This window comes from Panthera pardus, unplaced genomic scaffold, assembly GCF_024362965.1.
Source record: "Panthera pardus isolate Hobbes unplaced genomic scaffold, ASM2436296v1 HiC_scaffold_6, whole genome shotgun sequence".
Classification (NCBI taxonomy): domain Eukaryota; kingdom Metazoa; phylum Chordata; class Mammalia; order Carnivora; family Felidae; genus Panthera; species Panthera pardus.
Window position 1 is genome coordinate 2,404,192 of NW_026526991.1, and position 23,627 is coordinate 2,427,818.

The 23,627-nt window shown below is 38.5% G+C and overlaps 1 protein-coding gene across 1 annotated transcript in view; it reads right to left on the bottom strand.

Moving 5' to 3' along the window:
- Window positions 1-23,627, bottom strand: part of MRTFA (myocardin related transcription factor A) — a 213,294-nt gene that overhangs the window by 109,607 nt on the left and 80,060 nt on the right. Inside the window, exon 3 of the mRNA XM_053895148.1 lies at window positions 13,032-13,293. Within this exon, the coding sequence (XP_053751123.1) occupies window positions 13,032-13,293 (262 nt within the window). The remainder of the gene's footprint in view (window positions 1-13,031; window positions 13,294-23,627) is intronic.

Here is a 23,627-nt window from a genome sequence, read left to right on the forward strand (position 1 = left end):
AATAAATGTAAAAATATACCATGTTCATAGTATAACACTATGAAGATATTAATTCTCCCCAAACTGGTTTATAGATTTCATGCAATCAATCCTAATCAAGATCCCACAGTGATCTTATAATTCATATAGAAATGCAAAGGACAAAGAATAAGCCAAGAAAAACGCTGTTAGAAAAAGAATAAGGTGGGAGGACTTATTTCTCTCACATAACAGAGCTTATTACAGTTATCATAGCTAAGACTAGGAGGTCCTGGTGCAGGCATTGTGTGTGAGTGATATTTCAAGTCTTTATTTATTTGGTTGATTCCTTAATGCCCTCTTTATTTGATTGGTTATTTATTTATTGCCCATTTCTTCAATGGATTATTTGTTTTTTGGGTGTTGAGTTTGATAAGTTCTTTATAGATTTGGGATACTAACCCTTTATCTGGTATGTCATTTGCAAATATCTTCTCCCATTCTGTCGGTTGCCTTTTAGTTTTGCGTATTGTTTCCTTCACTGTGCAGAAGTTTTTGTTTTGATGAGGTCCCAATAGTTCATTTTTGCTTTTGTTTCCCTTGCCTCCAAAGATGTGGTGAGTAAAAAGTTGCTGTGGCTGAGGTCAAAGAAGTTTTGCCTGCTTTCTCCTCAAGGATTTTGATGGCTTCCTGTCTTACCCATTTTGAGTTTCTTTTTGTGTATGGTGTAAGAAAGTGGTCCAGGTTCATTCTTCTGCATGTCGCTGTCCAGTTTTCCCGGCACCACTTGCTGAAAAGACTGTCTTTATTCCATTGGATATTCTTTCCTGCTTTGTCAAAGATTAGCTGGCCATACGTTTGTGGGTCCATTTCTGGGTTCTCTATTCTGTTCCATTGATCTGAGTGTCTGTTTTTGTGCCAGTGCCATACTGTCTTGATGATTACAGCTTTGTAATACAGCTTGAAGTCTGGGATTGTGATGCTTCCTGCTTTGGTTTTCTTTTTCAAGATTGCTTTGGCTATTCGGGGTCTTTTCTGGTTCCATACAAATTTTAGGATTATTTGTTCTAGCTCTGTGAAGAATGCTGGTGTTATTTTGATAGGGATTGCATTGAATATGTAGATTGCTTTGGGTAGTATTGACATTTTAACAGTATTTGTTCTTCCTACCCAGGAGCATGGAATCTTTTTCCATTTTTTTTTTTTTGTGTCTTCTTCAATTTCTCTCATAAGCTTTCTATAGTTTTCAGTGTATAGATTTTTCACCTCTTTGGTTAGATTTATCCCTAGGTATTTTATGGGTTTTGGTGCAACTGTAAATGGGATCAATTCCTTGATTTCTCTTTCTGTTGCTTCATTATTGGGGTATAGGAATGCAACCGATTTCTGTGCATTGATTTTATATCCTGCAACTTTGCTGAATTCACGAATCAGTTCTAGCAGTTTCTTGGTGGAATCTTCTGGGTTTTCCATATAGAGTATCATGTCATCTGCAAAGAGTGAAAGTTTGACCTCCTCCTGGCCGATATGGATGCCTTTAGATTTTCTTTTTTTTAATTATGGAGTACTTTTCCACAGGTGCATCCACAACACAGCAATGAAAATGGCTGAACTAAAGCTATATACATACATGAATACCACACATGTTGAACAAAAGAAGAATACAGAATTCCATTCATATAAACTTTAACTAAACTATATTGTTTGGAACTATACAGGTGATAAAACAAACGATTTTCAAGAAGTCAGAACAGCAGTTACTCCTAAAAAGAAAAGATGAGGTTGTGTTCAGAGAGGAACCCATAGGAGGCTTCCCTGGGACTCACAATGAGCTACTGTTGAGTAGTGTTTACACAACAATTTGGTTTATGGTTATCCTATGATTTATGTACTTTTCTCTATATATGTTCTATATATACATCTCCCACCAAAAAAGAAAAAAAATACTTGAATGGTAAAATATATATCACCAATCTAATTTTAAGGGGCTTGATTAGTATAAGAAGCTTTTTCAGCTTGGAAGACATAATTTCAAAAGTTCTATCCCATTATTCTTGAAGTATATTCACATCTGTTGGACGATGCTTCAGAAATGAAGGTTCCTATAAGATATACGCATTTTTGTGTGTGTGAGTGATAGTTCAAGTCTATATTTATTTGATCCTTGGTGAGTTGGAGAAAGGCACTTTCTCAATAATGAGAATTAAGATCTCCTTCAAAAATGCAAAAATTCAAGTCATACAAATTTCTCATCAGCTTTAACACCAAGCAACGATTTGTTGGCCAGAACACTAGATGTGCGGGACAGCTGTCTAGGGGATGCCTACGAAAGGGGGCAAGACAGGACAGAGGAATGAATGGGGCATTCCAGGATGGAATGGGGCAAAAAACTAGTAACTGTGGTACAACTTACTCCTCTTTATACCTTTCAATGTCTTTCTCAGTGTCTCATTCACTATTGGCACTTTACGAATATCTGCTGAATACTAATTTCCATGGTGGTCATGGCAGTGAACAGCAGTAGAATTAGAGGAAGGTAGAAATAACTGTTCTGGAATAAAATTTTAAAAGTCAAGGACACAATAAAAGGTCAAGAATATAATCTACCAAATACAAGCTTTCTCTTAGAAACCTTTATGAACTTGTCATCATTAATTTACCTAACTTTTGTCTGCAGTGCCTTCTGAGTAATGCGTTCCAAGTAATTACTATTCACCGTGTCTTAAATCTATGACTCCCAAACTTCAAAAGTCTTATCTCAGGATATGAGCAAGTCCCCAATTTACAAATGGATTATATTCCAAAAGTTCATTTGTAATCTGATCATGTAGAACATGGAATGCACTTCCACCAGAAGACTTGAAACACAAATTCTGGCAAAATTCTCACACCTGCCCACAAAATCTATAAGATAACTGAAATGTAGTATATTCACAATGAAAAAAAAGAGGCAAAAGGTATCTTAGCTCCCATCCTAGAGGTTCCTGAAAATAAGTCTTATGCAGTCTCAGCCAGTTCTGAAACTCATAAGACCAATACTATCAGGGGCACCCGGCTGGCTCAATCAGTGGAGCACGTGACTCTTGATCTGGGTCCTGAGTTCAGGCCCCATGCTCGGTGTGGAGATTACTTAAAAATGAAATCTTTAAAAAAAAAATTTTTTTTTTAACGTATATTTATTTTTGAGACAGAGAGAGACAGAGCATGAATGGGGGAGGGTCAGAGAGAGGGAGACACAGAATCTGAAACAGGCTCCAGGCTCTGAGCTGTCAGCACACAGCCTGACGCGGGGCTCGAACTCACGGACCACGAGATCGTGACCTGAGCCGAAGTCGGCCGCTTAACCGACTGAGCCACCCAGGCGCCCCGAAAATGAAATCTTTAATTAATTAATTAATTAATTAATTAATTAAAATAGTATCAGATTAGTGTTAAGAAGAGGTAGATACATAAGGACAGCCAAAGAGCAACATGCCATTAAAGGAAGAAGCAAATTGAAACTTAAATTTCCTTTTGGATAAGTTCATTTAACATAAGCCAGAGCTCCTTTAGCTAGAGCCAATGGGGTTAATCATTAGAGAGGTACTCCCAAGGCTTCTCCATGACCAGACTGGACAGGATCAATTTTATCTAAGTACTTAGCCTAGAAGATGACAGAAGGGTAATATTAAAAAATATACCTTGAAACTTCTCTACCAACTTTTTCCAATTAGGCTAATAAGGGCTGGGTTAAGGAAAGGCACTTCTTCTCATTATATGCCTCCAACTTCCTCTGTTTAGGAAATAGAGGTATCAAGGCCTTCATTGCCTACTGCCCTGCAAGGGCCCTTACTAAATCACTGAATTTCTATATAAGATATGCTTCAAACGAAATAGATCTGAGAAGGAAATTTCTCACTCTTCCAACACACAGTACACCATCCATGAAAAAGCACTGCCTAACTCTACACTTTATTCTGCTCTAAAAGTCCACATTTTCCAATTTTATAATCTTCTCCACTTCTGCTCTTACCTTTACCTTCCTATAAACATCTATGCAAAGAACACCTGGCATAAAATATAATAATGGTTTTCTCACCGGTGTATCCAGTCTCTTTCTCCTCTTGACAGGAAGCACCATTAAGGTGTACAAGTAGAAGGCCCTGCCACTAAACACTGACAATACTGCCCCTGTCCAAACATTTAACTGGTGGCTGCTGGATGGAATAAAAAAGAAACTTGATCAATATTTCCTATTTTCTCCCTATAGTAACAGAATCTGATTTTGATAATTAGTGATTTTTGCTAAGCTATTACTATTTCTGGTCACTGGCATACATTCTACCATATTATAAGGTATTTTGTAGTCCTCAAACTTTTTTATTTGAGAGAGAGAGAGAGCAAGGACATGAGCAGGGGAGAGGGGTAGAAGGGGAGGGAGAGGGATATAGAGAGGGAGGGGAGGAGAGAGAGATGGGGGGAGAGAGAAGGAGGGGTGGGAGGGAGAGGGAGAGGGGGAATCTTAACCAGGTTCCACTCTCAGCAGAGAGTCTGACACGGGGGTTGATCCCACAACCCTGGCACCATGACCTGAGCCAAAACCAAGAGTCGACACTCAACCGACTGAGCCACCCAGGCGCCCCAGTTCTCAAACTCCTTATGGAGTATTTCTTTATTAGGCCCCTTTTCTCCCCTTCAGCATTGTTCTAATGTCAGTTTTCCTCCATTATTTCCTTTCTAATATTGAACACAATTTCATTTTTTTTTTCTTTTCTCTTGCCAAAATGATAATTAGGTTGTATACAACATTATGCTTGTCAGTTTCACGTATCCATGTTCCCTTCTAAGCATGATCACAATTAATCAATTTGGGACCCCGGGCAGTTAGGAAACCATTCTACTGAAGAGGCTGGCTCAGAAAAATCTCAAACTAAAGGAGATAAGTGATCCAGATCAGAAGTTTTCAACTTGTGCTCTTTCAAGAGTTGCCTGAGGGCAGGAAGGATGCCAAGTAAGTGGGGGTCTGGTTTCTCCATTCAGGTTTCATTCAACCAGAGCAACTGTTTTACACACTGGGATTATAGTGTGTCTCAAATTTATAGAGATCTTTAACTTTAAAACAAATAGTAAACTTGTGGTCTAAATGTTCTAACACTAACTAAGAGAATAAAACAATTATTCCACAATATATTTCACCTCTACAGGGAAGGACTCAGAAAGCCTTTCTTCCAAATAATCTAAACCTTAAATTAAATGAGGTTTTCCACCCGCCCCCCGTCCAGCAACAGAATCAACAATCACTTTGTTTTTCTGAATCGCTTAAATCTAAGAGGTCAATGTTTCAGTGGATTCATAGTTCCACGGTCATCAGGTCATCACTGATTCCCTGGCTCTTACATTCAACAAACATTCGCCCAACACCTACCACATTCGACCACTCAAAGTGTGGTCCTCCAGACCAACACTACTAGCATCGCCTGGATGCTGGTGAGAAATGCAGAATCTCAGGCCTCTCGGGGATCTACATCAGAATCTGCATTTAACAGGCACTCTAGTTGATTCATTAGCAAACTAAAGTTTTTGGCTAGGCACTAAGGATACTGGGATAAGTAAAACAAACACAATCCCTCCTTCCACAAAGCTTCTCATCCAGCTGAATGTAACAAATAAGTAAATCGTTACACACAGGGTACTTTGAAGAACACTGAAAGAACAAACCCCTAGCCCAAACTGGCAGTCTGAGGAAAAAGTCCTGAAGGAAACGGTACCTTCCTGATTCTTGACTAGATGGAAACGTCAGGAGGAGAAAGGTCATTCAGGGAAAGGAAAAAACAAAACAACAACAACAAAAACACAAAGTGAAACTGAGATATGAAAGTGTGTCTTTTATGGGAAATCCCAAATCTTCTGGCGTGCATGGGAAGAGATGAGGGGAGGAGCAGAAGCTGGCTCTGAGGGACCGGGTTTACCATCCTGAGGAGAACAAGCTTTATCCTGGAGGAAATGGAAACCACTCAGTGATTTCAACCAGAAGAGCAGGAACCTCATTTACCATTTAGAAAAATCACCCAGCAGCCACTGGGACAAGATTAGAAACAAGGCGAGACCAGTTAAAAGGCCGACATTGCAGTAACCCAAGAAAGACACTACTGAGAGTCTGCTCTAAGGGGCAGCTGTAAAGGTGGCTAGAAAGAATGAATTCAGTAGATACGAACACTGAAGAATCTATACAAAGTGTTGACTGATGGCTGGGAAGAAAGATGAAAGAAGCAGGTAGAAAGGAGATGGAATTAAACACTTACTTCCAAAATTAGGCATGTTATCATCTTTTGGGGGAACAGTTTGGAAACAGTGACTTAAAAAAAGTGAAAAACTTCACACCCAAACATGTTACAGTTTTACAGCAAGAAAGAAAAGGTTCTTTATATCTATATCTTGTCATCTACTTCTGGGAGTTTGTCCTACAGTTACTTACACCAAGATTTATATACCAAAGATGTTTACTGCAGTATTATTTGTAACAGAAAAAATAAAAAAACAATTAAGGGTCTCATAATAGGAGACTAGCTAATTGTTGTATACACACAATTTAATACGCAATCCAAGGAAACAGAGGAAAAAATGTTTTCTAAGACGGCTGAATGATACAGGAAAATCTCATGAAATAAAATTACATGAAAATAGGTTAGAGTACATGTATATAAAAATAAATAAATGAACACAAAAACTGACAAAAATGTATAAACTGCTGCCACTGGCTATACCTGAACTGTGTAACTATGAAGGAATTTTTACTTTCTTTTTCCTACATTTTATCTGATTATAAAACAAAACTCTTGGGGCGCCTGGGTGGCTCAGTCGGTTAAGCGGCCGACTTCGGCTCAGGTCATGATCTCGCGGTCTGTGAGTTTGAGCCCCGAGTCGGGCTCTGTGCTGACAGCTCAGAGCCTGGAGCCTGTTTCGGATTCTGTGTCTCCCTCTCTCTGACCCTCCCCCGTTCATGCTCTGTCTCTCTCTGTCTCAAAAATAAATAAATGTGGGGCGCCTGGGTGGCGCAGTCGGTTAAGCGTCCGACTTCAGCCAGGTCACGATCTCGCGGTCCGTGAGTTCGAGCCCCGCGTCAGGCTCTGGGCTGATGGCTCGGAGCCTGGAGCCTGTTTCCGATTCTGTGTCTCCCTCTCTCTCTGCCCCTCCCCCGTTCATGCTCTGTCTCTCTCTGTCCCAAAAATAAATAAAAAATGTTGAAAAAAAAAAAAAATTAAAAAAAAAATAAATAAATGTTGGGGCGCCTGGGTGGCGCAGTCGGTTAAGCGTCCGACTTCAGCCAGGTCACGATCTCGCGGTCCGTGAGTTCGAGCCCCGCGTCAGGCTCTGGGCTGATGGCTCGGAGCCTGGAGCCTGTTTCCGATTCTGTGTCTCCCTCTCTCTCTGCCCCTCCCCCGTTCACGCTCTGTCTCTCTCTGTCCCAAAAATAAATTAAAAACGTTGAAAAAAAAAAAATTAAAAAAAAATAAATAAATGTTAAAAAAAAAATTAAAAAAAAATAATAAAATAAAACAAAACTCTTGAGGCCTCTGGGTGGCTCAGTTTGTTGAGCGTCTGGCTCCTGATTTCAGCGTAGGTTGTGATCTTGCAGTCTGTAAGTTCCAGCCCCGTGTTGGGCTCTGTGCTGACAGTGCTGAGCCTGCTTGGGATTCTTTCTCCCTCTCTGCTCCTTCCTCACTCACACTCTCTCTCCCTATCTCCCTCAAAATAAATAAATAAACATTAAAAAAATTTTTTTTAATTAAAAAAAAAAAACTTGAAGTTTTCATTTAGTTTGAAGAAAACAAAACAATCCCTTATCTGAACGTCTGGGTAGAGGGTGGTGCCAATTCCTACAACACAGAATTCAGCAGGAATTGCAGGTAGGATGAGGACTTTCACACCAAACATACTGAGTCTGTGACACATCCTACAGAGGTGTCCGAGAGCCAAGCATATGAGTCTGGAGATATAATACAGGAATCAATCAACAACATATGATGGTGGTTAAAGGCAGAAAGTTCTGGGAGAAATCACTCAAGGTAAAATATAGAGTAAGGAGAAGCTCTACAGCGAAACACTGGGGAGTAACAAAATTTAAGAGGTGGGTACAGAAAGTTGGCAAAAGGTCTGAGCAGAAAAGAAAGTGGCTGTAAAAGCAGACTTTAAAAAGCCAAGAGTAATTTCAGTGATGTCCATGGAGGAAAAGTTACAGGTGGGAGGGAGTGGCCAATCACGTCAAATGCTGCAATGAGGACAAATAAGATGAAGAGTGCCTGTTTGATCCACGAGAACACTAACGACTTTGGCAATGGCAGTTACTGAAGAGAGAGATAAGGACAGAAGCCAGAATACAGTGAAGTCTCTGGAATGTGGGAAAGTAGAGAGAGTGCTAATAAACTGCTCTTTTAGGAGCTTGGGAAGGCTAGAAAGTTGTTGTTCAAAATGGAAACAAAATTCAGTTGATTTATATGCCAAAAAGTTGAGAGAGAAAGGCTGAAGATGCACCAGCATCTCTGCCCCAATAGCAACAGCTGCTTTGGACCCCCTGAGACCATCCCAGCTGTCAGCGCCAATTTCCTCCACTTCCTGCCCAAGATATTAGAGGTTAGCTGTTGGCTGTCTGTCATCGCCTTCACCGCCATTCCTCCTATCCCAGAGGAGTCATGGTCCTTACTACTGCGCAGGGCAGAGCCAACACCTTTAAATCCCATCCTCTCACATCTCAACAGGAACCCTGCTCCATCTGTTCTCCTTTCTCTTTTTCCATCTCCAGCTTTTCCCTCCAGATTCTTTCCCCTTAGCATATAAATAAGCTGAAATCTCTCCCATCATGGGGGAGAAAAAGAGAAATTAGAAATGGGAAAAAAAAAAAAAACATCAAAAAAATGCTTGAGTGTCCCTTATTTCCCAAAATAAAAATTGCATGGGGCACCTGGGTGGCTCAGCGGTTGGGCATCCTACTTCAGCTCAGGTGATAATCTCATGGTTCGTGAGTTCGAGCCCCGCATAGGGCTCTGTGCTGACAGCTCAGAGCCTGGAGCCCACTTTGGATTCTGTGTCTCCCTCTCTGTCTCTCTCTCTCTCAAAAATAAACAAATATAAAAAAAAAAAACCCAACCCTGCTTGAGTTTCCATTACATTTCCCACTATGGATGTAAAAACAGAGTTCTTCCCTCTAGTGGAACAAACAAACCATCTATCTATTGATTCAAATATTTTGCCCACTGGCCTCATGAAACATACCATCTAAGTGGGCAACGAGGGGGTAAGAATATAGACAATAAACATATATACACACTTATACCAACACACACACATCATAATAATAAGTGCTTGAAAGAAAAACAAAGCAGGATAGGGAGTACTGGGAGGTGATATTTTAGATAAGATAGGTAGGGAAGGCTTCCCTGAGGAGATGACATTTATTTGCGCAGGAACTTCAGTAAAGGCACAGCAAGTACCAAGGCCCTAGGACAGGCACATACTTGATGTGTTCAAGAAACAGCAAGAAAGTCAGTGTGGCTAAAGCAGCACAGAGTGAGCAAGGGGACAGAGGTAAGAAATAATCAGGTCAGAAAGGATACCTGGCCCACATCATAAAAACAATGATTTCATCATAAGCCTCACAGGAAGACACTGAAGGGTTGTGACAGAAGCGTAATGGGGTCTGATTTCAGGTTCCAGACGCTCACTCATGTTGCTGACTGGAGAATTCCAATTACAATACAGCGATGAAGTGTAACGATAAAGGGCAATTGGGCAAATCAAGAAAAGGATACCTAACACTGACTAAGAGTTAGGACAGGCGTCTCAAAAGGAGTGATGCCTGAACAGAATACTGAAGAACAAGTAAGAGTTGCCAAGAAGAGTGGTACCCAAAAAGAGGGCATATACGTAGAAGAGCCAGGGGAGTTTTTAAAAGGTTGGATATTTCGGGGCGCCTGGGTGGCTCAGGCGGTTGAGTGGCCGACTTCGGCTCAGGTCATGATCCCGCAGTCCGTGAGTTCGAGCCCCTCATCAGGCTCTGTGCTGACAGCTCGGAGCCTGGAGCCTGCTTTGGATTCTGTTCTCCCTCTCTCTCTCTGCTCCTCCCCTGCTTGTGCTCTTTCTGTGTCTCTCGAAAATAAGTAAATGCTTAAAAAAAAATTAAAAACAATTTTTTTTAAAGGTTGGATATTTCTATTCTCCAGCATCCAACAGTCAGAAAATATTTTATAAAAATATACCACTGATAACATCTACCTCCCCCCCCCCCCCGCCCACCACCCACCAAGAAAACACCTGGGAATACACTTAATAAATTTTCCACATGACCCTTATGGAGAAAATTATAACTCTGTAGAAAGACATCAAAGAACACCTATTTAACTGAAGAGATAAAACTAACTAATGGACAGGAATACCCAATATGTAACATGTATATTCTCCCCATTAACCTATAAATGACACATTTCGAATCAAAATCCAACAAGTACACCAAAAAGACATGCGCAAGAATTTCATATCAGCATGATTCACAATAGCCCCAAACTAAAACAACACAAATACCTACCAAAAGTAAAATAGACAAATGCCAGTATATTCATAAAATGGACTAATTATATAGCAATGAAAACAGACTACACCCATACATAATTCAACACAAATGAATTTCGAAACAAGCCCACAACAGAATACATACAGCATGATTCCACTTACATAAAGTTTAGAAACCAACAAAACTAACTTATGATGTTAGAAGTCAAGATGGTAGTTTCCTTTGGGCAAAAAGAGGGAGTACTAGTTGGGAAGAAGCACATGGGGTGGTTAGGGGGTGCTGGAATACTTCTTCACAAAGCAGTAATTACACACAGGTATATTCATTCTGTGATAACTCAACCAGGACACTTACAATTTGTATGTTATTCTATATTATTGTTATGTTTCAATAAAATGAAAGAATGCTGGTGTCTGCAATTTACTTTGAAATGCATCAAAAAAATAAGATGGATTGATGAATAGAGGGATGGACAGACATATTATAAAGCAAGTATAACAAAATGTTAATGGGAGAATTTAAGAGGTAGACATAAAAGTATTCACTGTAAAACTCCACTTTATCATGTGTCTGAAATTTTTCATAATAAAATGTTCGAGAAAAAAAAATCCCAATGAGTTTCTTTTTTCTTTAAAGTAGGCTTCACGCCCAGCACAAAGCCCCATGTGGGGCCCAAATTCACGACTGAGATCAAGACCTGAGGTGAGCTAAGAGTTGGAACACTTAACAGACTGAGCCGCCCAGCTGCCTCCCATTGAGGTGTTGTTTTTTTTTTTTTGCATAACTTCATAAGCTGATTCTAAAACTATGAAAAATTAAAATGGGCAAGAACAGTCAAGACAACTCTGAAGACAAAAAAGGCAAGGAGAGACTGTCCTAACAGATAACAAGACTTTTTTTTTTCATTTTTTAATGTTTATTTATTATTTTTGAGAAAGAGAGACAGAGCATGAGCAGGGGAGGGCAGAGAGAGAGGGAGACATGGAATCTGAAGCAGGCTCCAGGCTGCTGTCAGCACAGAACCTGATGTGGGACTTGAACTCACAAACCGCGAGATCGTGACCTGAGCTGAAGTTGGACGCCTAACTGACTGAACCACCCAGGTGCCCTCTACCAAGACTAATTATTAAGCAACAATAACTAAGATGATGTACTATGACAAAGAGATGAATAGAGACCAGTGAAACAGAACAGAGGGCATAAAAATTAACTTCTGCACACTGAGAAATAAGGCTGGCACTAAAGATCAGTAGGGAAAAGCAGGACTACTTTATAAATGCTGATTCACAGATCAGATGAGATGAACTTATAGAATACCTTTAATAACTCACAGGAAAATAAATATTGAACAATAAACACAAGTTGCAGAAGAGTATATACAATAGAGTTCTCTCTCTCCAATTAATATACATGTTATATAAAAAATATATATAATATATATAAATATATAAAAAACTGTTCTACATTGTTCAGGAATATATTCATATTCAGCTCAGGTCATGATCTACTATGAATCATGCTGTTAAAAAAATACAGAAATACTTGGCAATAAAATATCAAATTCAGGGCAGTAATTACCTTGGGGATGGATGGAGATCCATGGAGAAGAGTGCATGAGCCAGATGGCATGTGAGTACATAAATATTTGCTATATTACTATTTATACCTTTTCTGAAATCTTGAATTTTTATAATTACAACAAAGAAATTATACAAATTATAATTTTATAATTATAATTTTATTTGAGAGAGAGGAAGAGAACACACATGTGTGCACGCAATAGGGGAAGGGGCAGAGAGAGGGAGGGAGAAGAGAATCCCAAGCAGGCTCCTCATGGTCAGTGTAGAGCCCGACATGGGGCTCAAACCCATGAACCGTGAGATCATGACCTGAGCCAAAATCAAGAGTCAGATGCTCAACTGACAGAGCCACTCAGACACCCCTATAATTTTTTTTAATTAACAAAAGCTTGAAGCAAGAGTGCAAGGTTTGTAAATAGTGTTAAAAATACTTAATAGTTGAAGCAAAGACTAGGAATAAGGGAATGATAAGAGAAGAAGCTAACAAAACAGAAAGAGACCAGATCCTGCAAGCCTTGTAAAACAGACTTTTGTTTTTATCCTATAGGGCAGTCACTGAAAAGTATTAAGCTAGGGAGGTCTAAAAGATTACTCTGACAAGGTATAGGAATACGTTTCCTAATGACAGAGGCTTATTTATCATTTAATCCCTAATCTTAGCATAGTTTATGACATAGTGATATTCAATAAACATTTGCTAAATTAATGAATTTATGGAAGAGGTTGGGAGGGAGAAGCAGAGAAGTAGAAAGACAAATTAGAAAGCAGTTTTAATAACCCAGGCAGGAAATGTTGGGTTTATAATGATTACCTAAACTTACCATTTCTCTATTTTACAGAAAATAGTAAGATTATAAGAAACTTTCAAGAGACATGAAGTAATGATCTTTAACATAAACGTGAAGACCCTGGTTCAAATTAGGCAATGTAATAATTCCATATATACTCACCATTCTTCCGCTCACTAAGTGGAGGCAAATTGGGATTCCTGCGAGGGTGAAGGCCTAGGGTCAGCTCGGGCTGCAAGGAGAGCTCCTGCAGTTCATTGGCAACAGCTTCGCTCTGGGGGCTGGGGGCGGCAGACAGGGATACCAGCACCGGTTCATCATCATTTTCGCCAGCCCCTCCTCCGTCCAGCCCATTCACAGCAATGACGGAAGGGGGCAGGCACACTACACTGGAGAAATCCACTTTGGCTTTCGTGATGGCAACCTGGAAATGGAAGTGGAGACAAAAAGTTTATATGTCACTGTGGAGAGACAGACTATTCTACTGAATACCATTCTAAATTATATTACTGGCAAGCTACCATTAATCTTAAATATTTTTTGTAAAGTAAGCCAGCATCATGTTTTTCTTTTTTACTTTCTATAGCTTATTTATTTTTTATAATTTGCATCCTGTTAGTTAGTTAGCACATGGTGCAGCAATGATTTCAGGAGTAGATTCCTTAAGCCCCTTCCCCGTTTAGCCCATCTCCCCTCCCACAACCCCTCTAGCAACCCTCTGTTTATTCTCTATATTTAAGACTCTCTTACGTTTTGTCCCCCTCTCTGTTTTTACATTATTTTTGCTTCCCTTCCCTTATGTGCATCTGTTTTGTACCTTAAAGTCCTCATATGAGTGAAGTCATATGATATTTGTCTTTCTCTAATTTCGCTTAGCATAATGCGCTCTAATTCCATCCACATAGTTGCAAATGGCAAGATTTCATTCTTTTTGATTGCCCAGTAATACTCCATTGTATATATACACCACATCCTCCTTATCTATTCATTCATCGATGGACATTTGGGCTCTTTCCATACTTTGGCTATTGTTGATAGTGCTGCTATAAACATTGGGGTGCATGTGTCCCTTCGAAACAGCCCACTTTAGACCTAAAGACACCTTCAGATTGAAAGTAAGGGGATGGAGAACCATCTATCATGCTAATGGTCACCAAAAGAAAGCCGGCGTAGCCATACTTATATCAAACAATCTAGACTTTAAAATAAAGACTGTAACAAGAGATGAAAAAGGGCATTATATCATAATCAAGGGGTCTGTCCACCAAGAAGATCTAACAATTGTAAACATTTATGCTCCAAATGTGGAAGGAAGCACCCAGATATATAAATCAATTAATCACAAACAGAAAGAAACTCATTGATAATAATACCACAATAGTAGGGGACTTCAACACCCCACTTACAACAATGGACAGATCATCTAATCAGAAAATCAACAGGGAAACAATGGCTTTGAATGACACACTGGACCAGATGGACTTCACACATATACTCAGAACATTTCATCCTAAAGCAGCAGAATACACATTCTTCTCTAGTGAACATGGAACGTTCTCCAGAATAGATCACATACTGGGACACAAATCAGACCTCAATAAGTACAAAAAGATCGAGATCGTACCATGCATATTTTCAGACAACACTATGAAATTCAAAATCAACCACAAGAAAAAATGTGGAAAGGTAACAAATACTTGGAGACTAAAGAACATCCTACTAAAGAATGAATGGGCTAACCAAGAAGTTAGAGAGGAAATTAAAAAGTACATGGAAGCTAATGAAAATGATAACGCCACACCCCAAAACCTCTGGGATGCAGCAAAGGTGGTCATAAGAGGGAAGTATATAGCAATCCAGGACTTCCTAAAGAAGGAAGAAAGGTCACAGATATACAACCTAACCTTACACCTTAAAAAGCTGGAAAAAGAATAGCAAATAAAAGCCAAACCAGAAGAAGACAGGAAATAATAAAGATCAGAGCAGAAATCAATGCTATCAAACCAAAAAAAAACAGAACAGATCAATGAAACCAGAAGCTGGTTCTTTGAAAGAATTAACAAAATTGATAAAGCCCTAGCCAGCATCATTTTTAATTTTAATATTTAGTATGCTCACACAATACACGTACTTTCAAGTCTGATACTGTCCTCAACTACATCACTCAGGAGGACAACATAAAATTAAAATAAAAGCAACACACATGATGTGTAATGGGATAAAAGGAAATAGTGGCCAAGGAGAAATAGTTATGGAAGAAATGTTACCCTCCAACTCCCAAGGAGAAGTACCTTGAGAACTAACACTTTCATGAATATCCAAAAGGTATTGGTACAGTATAAACTGTACCAACATAATCTGGGGTAGAACATTTTTTTTAAGAAAATAATTCCCAGGGCACCTGGCTAGCTCAGCTGGTAGAGCCTACAACTATTGACTTTGGGGTCATGAGTTCAAGCCCCACGTTGAGCATAGAGTTTACTGTAAAAAAAAAAAATTCCTAAGCCATTAGATTCCATAAAAAAACATAAACATAGAGATGTATGTTTGATGGATATTTACCCGAATATTTTAACGTACATATTTATTTAATCATAATACCCAGAAATGGGATATTAAAAATAAAACACCTGGCAAAATAAGAACAAGATCTTTAAAAATGACAAAGAAAACATTATAACAAGAAAATATTTTTCATAGCATGGATTAATGGTTAGGTGAATTAGGAATATACTCATTCACTGAATCCTACTATGTAGTTATTGAGAATAATTTTTATAAAGAATTTAACGTGTGGAAAATGCTTATCTAAGCATCTTTAAGAAAGATACAAAAATGTATTTTCATTTATAAAAATATTATACCAAAAACACAAAATGGGTTTTATTTGATCAGACTCTGAACATTTTTTCTTTTTACTTTCTTTGGTTTCCAAATTTTCTCTAAAACATATATATGTTGCTTGTATAATGAAAAAGCTATAGTTCTTAATCTAGAAGAAGGACCTAGGAATTCCCTGCAAACTTTAGTGAGCACTTTAATTTGGAGATGAGGAAATCAACAACAAAATATTGAAAAACTATGAAATGAAGAAAGGCATTGAAAACTAAAAAATAAAAAGACCATCACATTCTATCTTCATGTAAGGCTACAGTGTGACTAAACATGGTCATAGTTCTGATTGATACACTTCATAAAATGTAAAATGGATTGGAAAAGATCCAGATGAGAGCAATTAAGATGGGGGGTTGAAATTAAGAAGAATGAAGATACTAAGAAAGACCCTCTACTCCAAAAAGGCTGGAAGAAGCCTTAACTGAGTCAAGTTCAAAAGAAAAAAGTTAGGAACTCAATACTAGGAGCTTAATATTCTAAGAGGTAGTATGGGCAAACAATGGAGAAGGATTTGGGGGGAGGGTTGAATAATTTTAGGAATTACAAAACAACAAATGTCTAAGAAAATCCAGAATCTAACTTTCAAAAGAATTTTTTCCCATCTTGCCTATGACTTAACCATTTAAGCTGTGTTTTGTCTCTGTGTACTAGGGAAAAAATTGTTACACATGATTAATCCATCTGGCTCAGTACTCCATGAACTCTGAAAGAGCATGTTTGCTTTCCTTAACAGCAGTCTTTTCATACTAAAAAGATTCAATTTTATGAATCAAGGATCCTTTGAGATCTAAACTCCTTAAGACAGCAGTCCTTGATACCCTCCCCCACCCTGACACATATGCACACACGCACATACACACTCATGTGCACATGGATGATGACACACTGAGATGTGTGTTTTTAGAATAACAAAACTCGTAAATGAGTCCTAAAGGAAAGTAGGAGGAGGGCAGTATTATAACTTCAGCCTAAGACCCAGGAAAAGTAGCTTCACATACAGCAACATGCTTTATATAAGCAATTGTTAATATACAATAAAATATTATTCAGCCATAAGAAAAGAAGGAAATCCTGCCATTTGTGACAGCATGAATGAACCTCAAGGGCATTACACTAAGTGAAGTAAGTCAGAGAGAGGAAGACAAATACTGTATGATCTCGCTGAGATTTATGGTTATGAGGCAGGGGGTGGGAGGTGGGGAAACTGGATGAAGGTAGTCAAAAGGTACAAACTTCCAGTTAAAGATAAATAAGTACTGGGGATGTAATATACAACATGAGGACTACAGTTAACACTGCTGTATGGCATATTTGAAAGTCGTTAAGAGAGTAAATCCTAAAAGTTCTCATCACAGTGAAAAAAACACATTTTTCTTTGTTATATCTGTAAGAGATGATGGATGTTTAAACTAAATGGTGGTCATCATTTCACAGTATATGTGAGTCAAGTCATGCTGTACACCTTAAACTTCTATAGTGCGGCACGTCAATTATATCTCAATAAAACAGGGGAAAGAAAGTTGTGAAATCATTCCTGATTAAGAGTTCACACCTTATACTAGAAAACTATGAAATTTGGCTGAGATGGTAATAACTGTATTCAGTAGACAGACCCTATGAAATAGTATTTGCATCTTAATTGGCACTCAATAAATACTTGCTGGGGGAACCTGGCTGGCTCAGTCAGCAGAGCATGCGACTCTTGACCTTGGGGTCATGAGTCCAAGCCCCACATTGGGGGTAGAGTTTACTTTAAAAAAAAATAATAAAGTAATTTAAAAAATACATACATACTTGTCTGAACAAAGACAGAAGCAAATGAAAGATACCTAAAGATAATCTGGGGACCAAGACAGGCAGGTCTTGAGAAAAATCTGAATGGTACAAGGAAGAATGCGCAAAAGATACAGAACATTAAAAATAATGTGTACGAGTCAAGGGCAGGAACGAGCAAACCTTATTGTACTTTAGTACTCCTGTTAAACTATTAGGCTAGAATCATATAAAAAGTTCTTCACATAAAAAGTTCTTCACCAAACAGCAAAGCCCCACGATTTCAGATTTAACTCATTATCTGTGATACTATAACTTGAGACTAAGCAAAATTTTCTGCTACTTAGGCGCTTTGGGTGGGGGGGGGGGGGGGTGGTAACAGAATATAAAGGGTGCCAGCAATTTTACAGTTTACCAGATTAAGAGAAAAACTAAAGTACTGCCTCATAACGTATTAATTCTTTACATGATTACATAAGAGACTAACACACTGAATATTATTATGTAAATGAAAATTTTTCATTTCAAATGAGTTTATCTGTTCATTAAAAATAGTCTGGCAATAGTACTTGCTTGGGATAGAGTCTCAGTCCTTTGCAAGATAAAAAAGTTCTAAAGATCTGTTGTACAACAATGTGAATTTACTTAACACTACTGAACAGCACACTTAAAAATGGTTACGATGGTACATTTAATGTTATGTGTATTTTACCATAAAAATTTCAAAATGGTCTGGAAAGATCTCTGCACAAAAAAGTAACTTAGTAAGCTAACTCATATATTTCAATGAGCCTGAAAAAATAAACTACTCTTTAAAATATTCTTTTTTTTTTTTAAGTTTATTTATTTTGAGAGAGAGGGAGAGACAGAATCCCAAACAAGCCCCATGCTGCCAGCGCAGCGCCCAACACGGGGCTTGATCTCACAAATTGTGAGATCATGACCTGAGCCAAAATCAAGAGTCAGACTCTTAACTGACTGAGCCACGCAGGCACCCCTAAACTATTCTTTAATTTACATCTCATCTTAACTCAGAACAACCTTCCCCCTATTACTTTGAATTAGATGATGATGACGATGATGATATTTGACAAAGATACATCACAGAATACCAAACCTTTTCTTTTTTTTAAATTTCTTTGTTTATTTATTGAGGGAGAGAGAGCGAGCGAGCGAATGCACAAGTGGAGGAGGGGCAGTGAGAAGGAAAGACAAAATCCCAAGGAGGCTCCACACCATCAGCACAGAGCCGGATGCGGGTCTCAAACTCATGAACAGTGAGATCATGACCTCAGCTGAGATCAAGAGTCAGATGCTTAACCAACTGCACCACCCAGGCACCCTCAGAATACCAAGTTTTTTCTAAAGCAGCTTGAATTTAAACTGTAGGAGTCTGTAATTCTGGTGTGCATTTAGTGAACATAACCAGTACTTCCAGAAAATGATATTTAAAAAATTAAACTATGGGGCGCTTGGGTGGCTCAGTCAGTTGAGTGACCGAGTTCGGCTCAGGTCACGATCTCACGGTTTGTGAGTTCGAGCCCCACGTCAGGCTCTGTGCTGACAGCTCAGTGCCTGGAGCTTGCTTTGGATTCTGTGTCTCCCTCTCTCTCTGTCCCTCCCCCACTCATGCTCTGTCTCTCTTTTTGTCTCAGAAATAAACAAACATTAAAAAAAAAATTAAACTATGGAGGGGCACCTGGGTGGCTCAGTTGGCTAAGCAGCCAACTCTTGATTTTGGCTCAGGTCATGATCTCACGGTCATGGGACTGAGCCCCACCCACATCAGGCTCTGAGCTGGGCATGGAGCCTGTTTGAGATTCTCTCCCTCTACCTGTCTCCCTCTGCCCAGCCCCTCCTTCTCACACCCTCTCTCTCAAAATTCATAAATGAATAAACAAACTGTGGAAAATGGTCCCCGAGAGAAAGTCACCCAAAGTCTAATGCTAGGCATAAAGGGAAAAATTAAGTTTAAAAAGTGATATTATTAGAACACATACATCTTAATAGATGAAAGAAAGGAGTATCAAATTCTATAGTGACGTGGACCATGATTGTGCCTGTCAAAGTCTGGAGCGTAAGAAAAAGCTATTTGAAAAACTGTTTTACTGAGTGTTCCATTCAGAATTAATTTACTAGCTTAGTAACTAAGTTCCATATTTATGGGATCATTAAGGGTTTGAAGAGCTCACTTAAAATTTATATATACATATATATATATACATATATATATACATATATATATATGTGTGTGTATATATATATATAAATAACACCACATATTTTTATTGGGTAAACTACACACTACAGTGGTATCTGTTAATGTAGAGATTTCAAGTTTTAGGGGGGCACTTGGCTGGCTCAGTTGGTAGAGCATGTGACTCTTGATTTCAAGGTCACAAGTTCCAGCCCCACGTTGGGTATAGATATTACTTAAAAAATAAAATACTTAAGGGTCACCTGAGTGGCTCAGTTGAGTGTCCGACTTTAGCTCAGGTCTCATGGTTCATGGGTTTGAGCCCCGCGTCAGAGCTTTGTGCTGACGGCTTAGAGCCTGGATGCTTTGGATTCTGTGTCTCCCTCTCTCTCTGCCCCCCCCCCCCCGCCACCATCTCAAAAATAAAAGTAAACATTAAAAAGAAATAATAAAATACTTAAAAAGTTTCAGGATATATTCTTTAAAAATGCTAATATTAAACTAGGGGTGCCTGGCTGGCTCAGTTGGTACAGCATCCGCCTCTTGATCTCAGGGTCATGAGTTCAAGCCTCAAACTGGGTGTGGAGCCTACTTAAAACAAACAAAAAAAACCTTTTAAATGCTAATACTAAACTATATTACACAAAACTCTTCCATAAAATCATGGGCCAAAGGGTGGGCGATAGATGAAATAAGAGTGGCACAATGTTGGTAACTGTTGAGGCTGAATATGGGGTACCTGGAGACTCATTATACTATTATTCTCTTTACATTTGTGTATGTTTGATAACATTCCTATGTTTTTTTAAAAAATAAGGTTATTCCATAGAACAAAGTGAAGACTTGGTTAAGACATAAAGCAAGGTTTCCTCAATCTTGACCTTAGAAAATAAGCCAAACAAAAGTCAAAATCAAGCACTGACAAAAGAAAAGAATATTTAGCATAACATATATATATATATATATATATATATATATATATATATATATATATATATGGAAGATCTATTTTTCTAACAAACCTACTACTTTCTATTCATTTTTAGACAGCCCACAGAAGAAAGTCTTGGTAAATGCTGACAATCTAGAGACAAGATCCAAAAAATGTGGAGGTATAGTCATGGATTAAAATGTCTCCTCCACCAATTCCTGAACACTCCTAAAATTTTACTTACTGTAAACTTGCATGAAAAAAAACCCTAAAAGGGCAATATTTATCTCAGATTATATGTATCCTTTTATCCAGAAAAATACAAAAGTTGTATCTCAAACAAAACACTCTCTGAAACGTGTCAGAGGAAAAGTAATTAAAATAACCAAAAGGAAAAAAATCTGCATCATGTTTTAGTGTTGTAAATGTATAATTCTACTCAGCCTAAGATCAAACTTTCTTTTTCATCACAGGATCACCAACTCCAATTTCTTGGCTGCTGATTTGCATCTGATCAGTAGCAGCCAGAACAAAAACAACATGGGGGCAGGGTCATCTCCCACAACCCATCTGTTTCACTCTCTTGCTGGTTTGATTCCACCTCATCTTTTCTCCTCCCCACCCCCATTTTGGGCTGCATGCCTTCTGCTGGTGCCGAGTGGCATATGTAACTAGAAGCAACAGGACAAAATGTGTTAGAGAAATCGAAGAGCTCAGGCAAACAGCTGCTAATTCTAAAAAAGTGTATACTAACAGGATTTTTTATTATGACCCATGACAAAGTCCATTTCATGCAACCAAATGATACGTTCTCCTGAAAAAAAAAAAAAACTTTTTCTGTATAAAAATTGTTTTTAGTCAATTAACGAACGTTCTTTTAGATGGGCAGATTCTTATTTCCTTTGATTTATCTTCAATATAGTAGATAAACCAAAATCTTACTCTTACTATCTAAATAGATGGATATTTTATCTATTTATTTATATAAGGAATATATACATGTATATATATGTATATATATACATATATATATATATTTAATTTATACACAAAGGAATTTGAGAACAAGTATTTTATGAGAGCTTATTATATATGTACTAGGTACTGCCCTGGGTCCTAGAGTAGGTAAGGAAAACATCAAAAACATCAAGTCTTGTCCCCTTATCTCTCTCACTATCGCCCCCATCATCTTCGGATATCTTAAAAACTACTCAGACGTCTAAGGACAGCATAGAAAAGGCCTTTCCACTCCCTCTTCATTATAGAAATCATCTAAAACCATGGACTACAAGAAACAAAAATAGAACATCCACCTAAAAACAGTAGAAGGCACATGGAAGAGTAGTGTGGCAAATTAAAGATGGCTGTAAATTCTCTGACACTTGGCCCACTGACAGGTAAGGTCTATTTCCCCTCCACTAAATCTGAGCCTGACTGCCTTCACCAATAGAGCACAGCAAAAGTGATGCTATGCCAGTTCCAGGCACAGGCTTTAAAGAACACTGGTAGCCTTTACCTTGGTCCCTTGGAGTCCTGTGTCCCCATACAGAAGTCTAACTACTCTACTGGAGAGACCATAAGAAGAGATCTAGGAGCACCTAGCTGGCTCAGTCAGTAGAGCATGTGACTCTTGATCTCAGGGCTATGAGTTCAACCCAACCCCCTTAACGGGTATAGAGGTTACTTAAAAATAAAATCCTTTAAAAAATGAAGAAGAAGCCTAAAGAGGTCCGAAAGGAATAGGGATCCAGCTGAGACCAGCCTTCCAAACATCACCACCAAGGTGTCAGGCATTTACACTCTTGGTCCCTCCAGACAAGCCCGGCCAGTCACTTGCTGAATGCCACTATGTGGACCCAAGTTAACACCATGTGGAACAGAAGAGTCCCCAAGCTAAGCCCTGCCCAAATTCCTCACCCACAGACTGTGAGATATAATAAATGGCCTCAACATTGGAAACTGAGATAGCATAGTGTGCCTTCAAATTCTAAAAAGAACAATTTATTTTCAAATGAGAATTGCTTATACAGCCTATCAACCAAGTGTGTGGAGACATTCCAAAGAACAAAAGTTTCCCAAGTAATTTTTTTTTCAGGAAGCTCCATGAAGCTATGGCCTTTACTCATTTCAGGTTTTCAATTCCACCTGATCATTCTATAGGGAAACAGTCATCCAAGTTTTCCCTCTTCCCCCAACAAAATGGATGATGGTGTAACAACAGAACACTTGTTCAGAGTACTTGTTTCATTTCTTACTTCTCTTAAGCACCCTCTGCTCCAACCATATGTATCTGTCATGCTTCTCTCTACATGTGACTACATAAAACTGCCTCTTCCTCCGCAACCTACCCCCATCTCCCTATTATCCATCCCCTTTCTATGGTTCAGCTCCTGTAAGATACCAGGCTTGCTTCTACTACTGCTCACTTTTACTACTATTATAATGGATTGATCCTCTACTAGACTGTAAGTTTACCAAGGAAAGGAATTTGGTTCCATTGTGTATTTTTTTCTAATTTATTGTTTCATTTTTTAAATTTACATCCGAGTTAGTTAGCATATAGTTCAACAATGATTTCAGAGGTAGATTCTTCAATGCCCCTTACCCATTTGGCCCATCCCCCCCACACACACCCCTCCAGCAACCCTTTGTTCTCTATATTTAAGAGTCTCTTATGTTTTGTCCCCTTCCCTGTTTCTATATTATTTTTGCTTCCCTTCCCTTATGTTCATCTGTTTGGTATCTTAAATTCCTCAAATGAGTGAAGTCATATGATATTTGTCTTTTTCTGACTAATTTCACTTAGCATAATACCCTCTAGTTCCAACCACGTAGTTGCAAATGGGTGTTCCATTGTCTTTTTAACTCAAGTACCTAGATATAATACTTGACAAAGTATACGAACTCAATAAATATTTGTTAATTTACTGACAATATTATCCTCACAGCAATCACATCATAC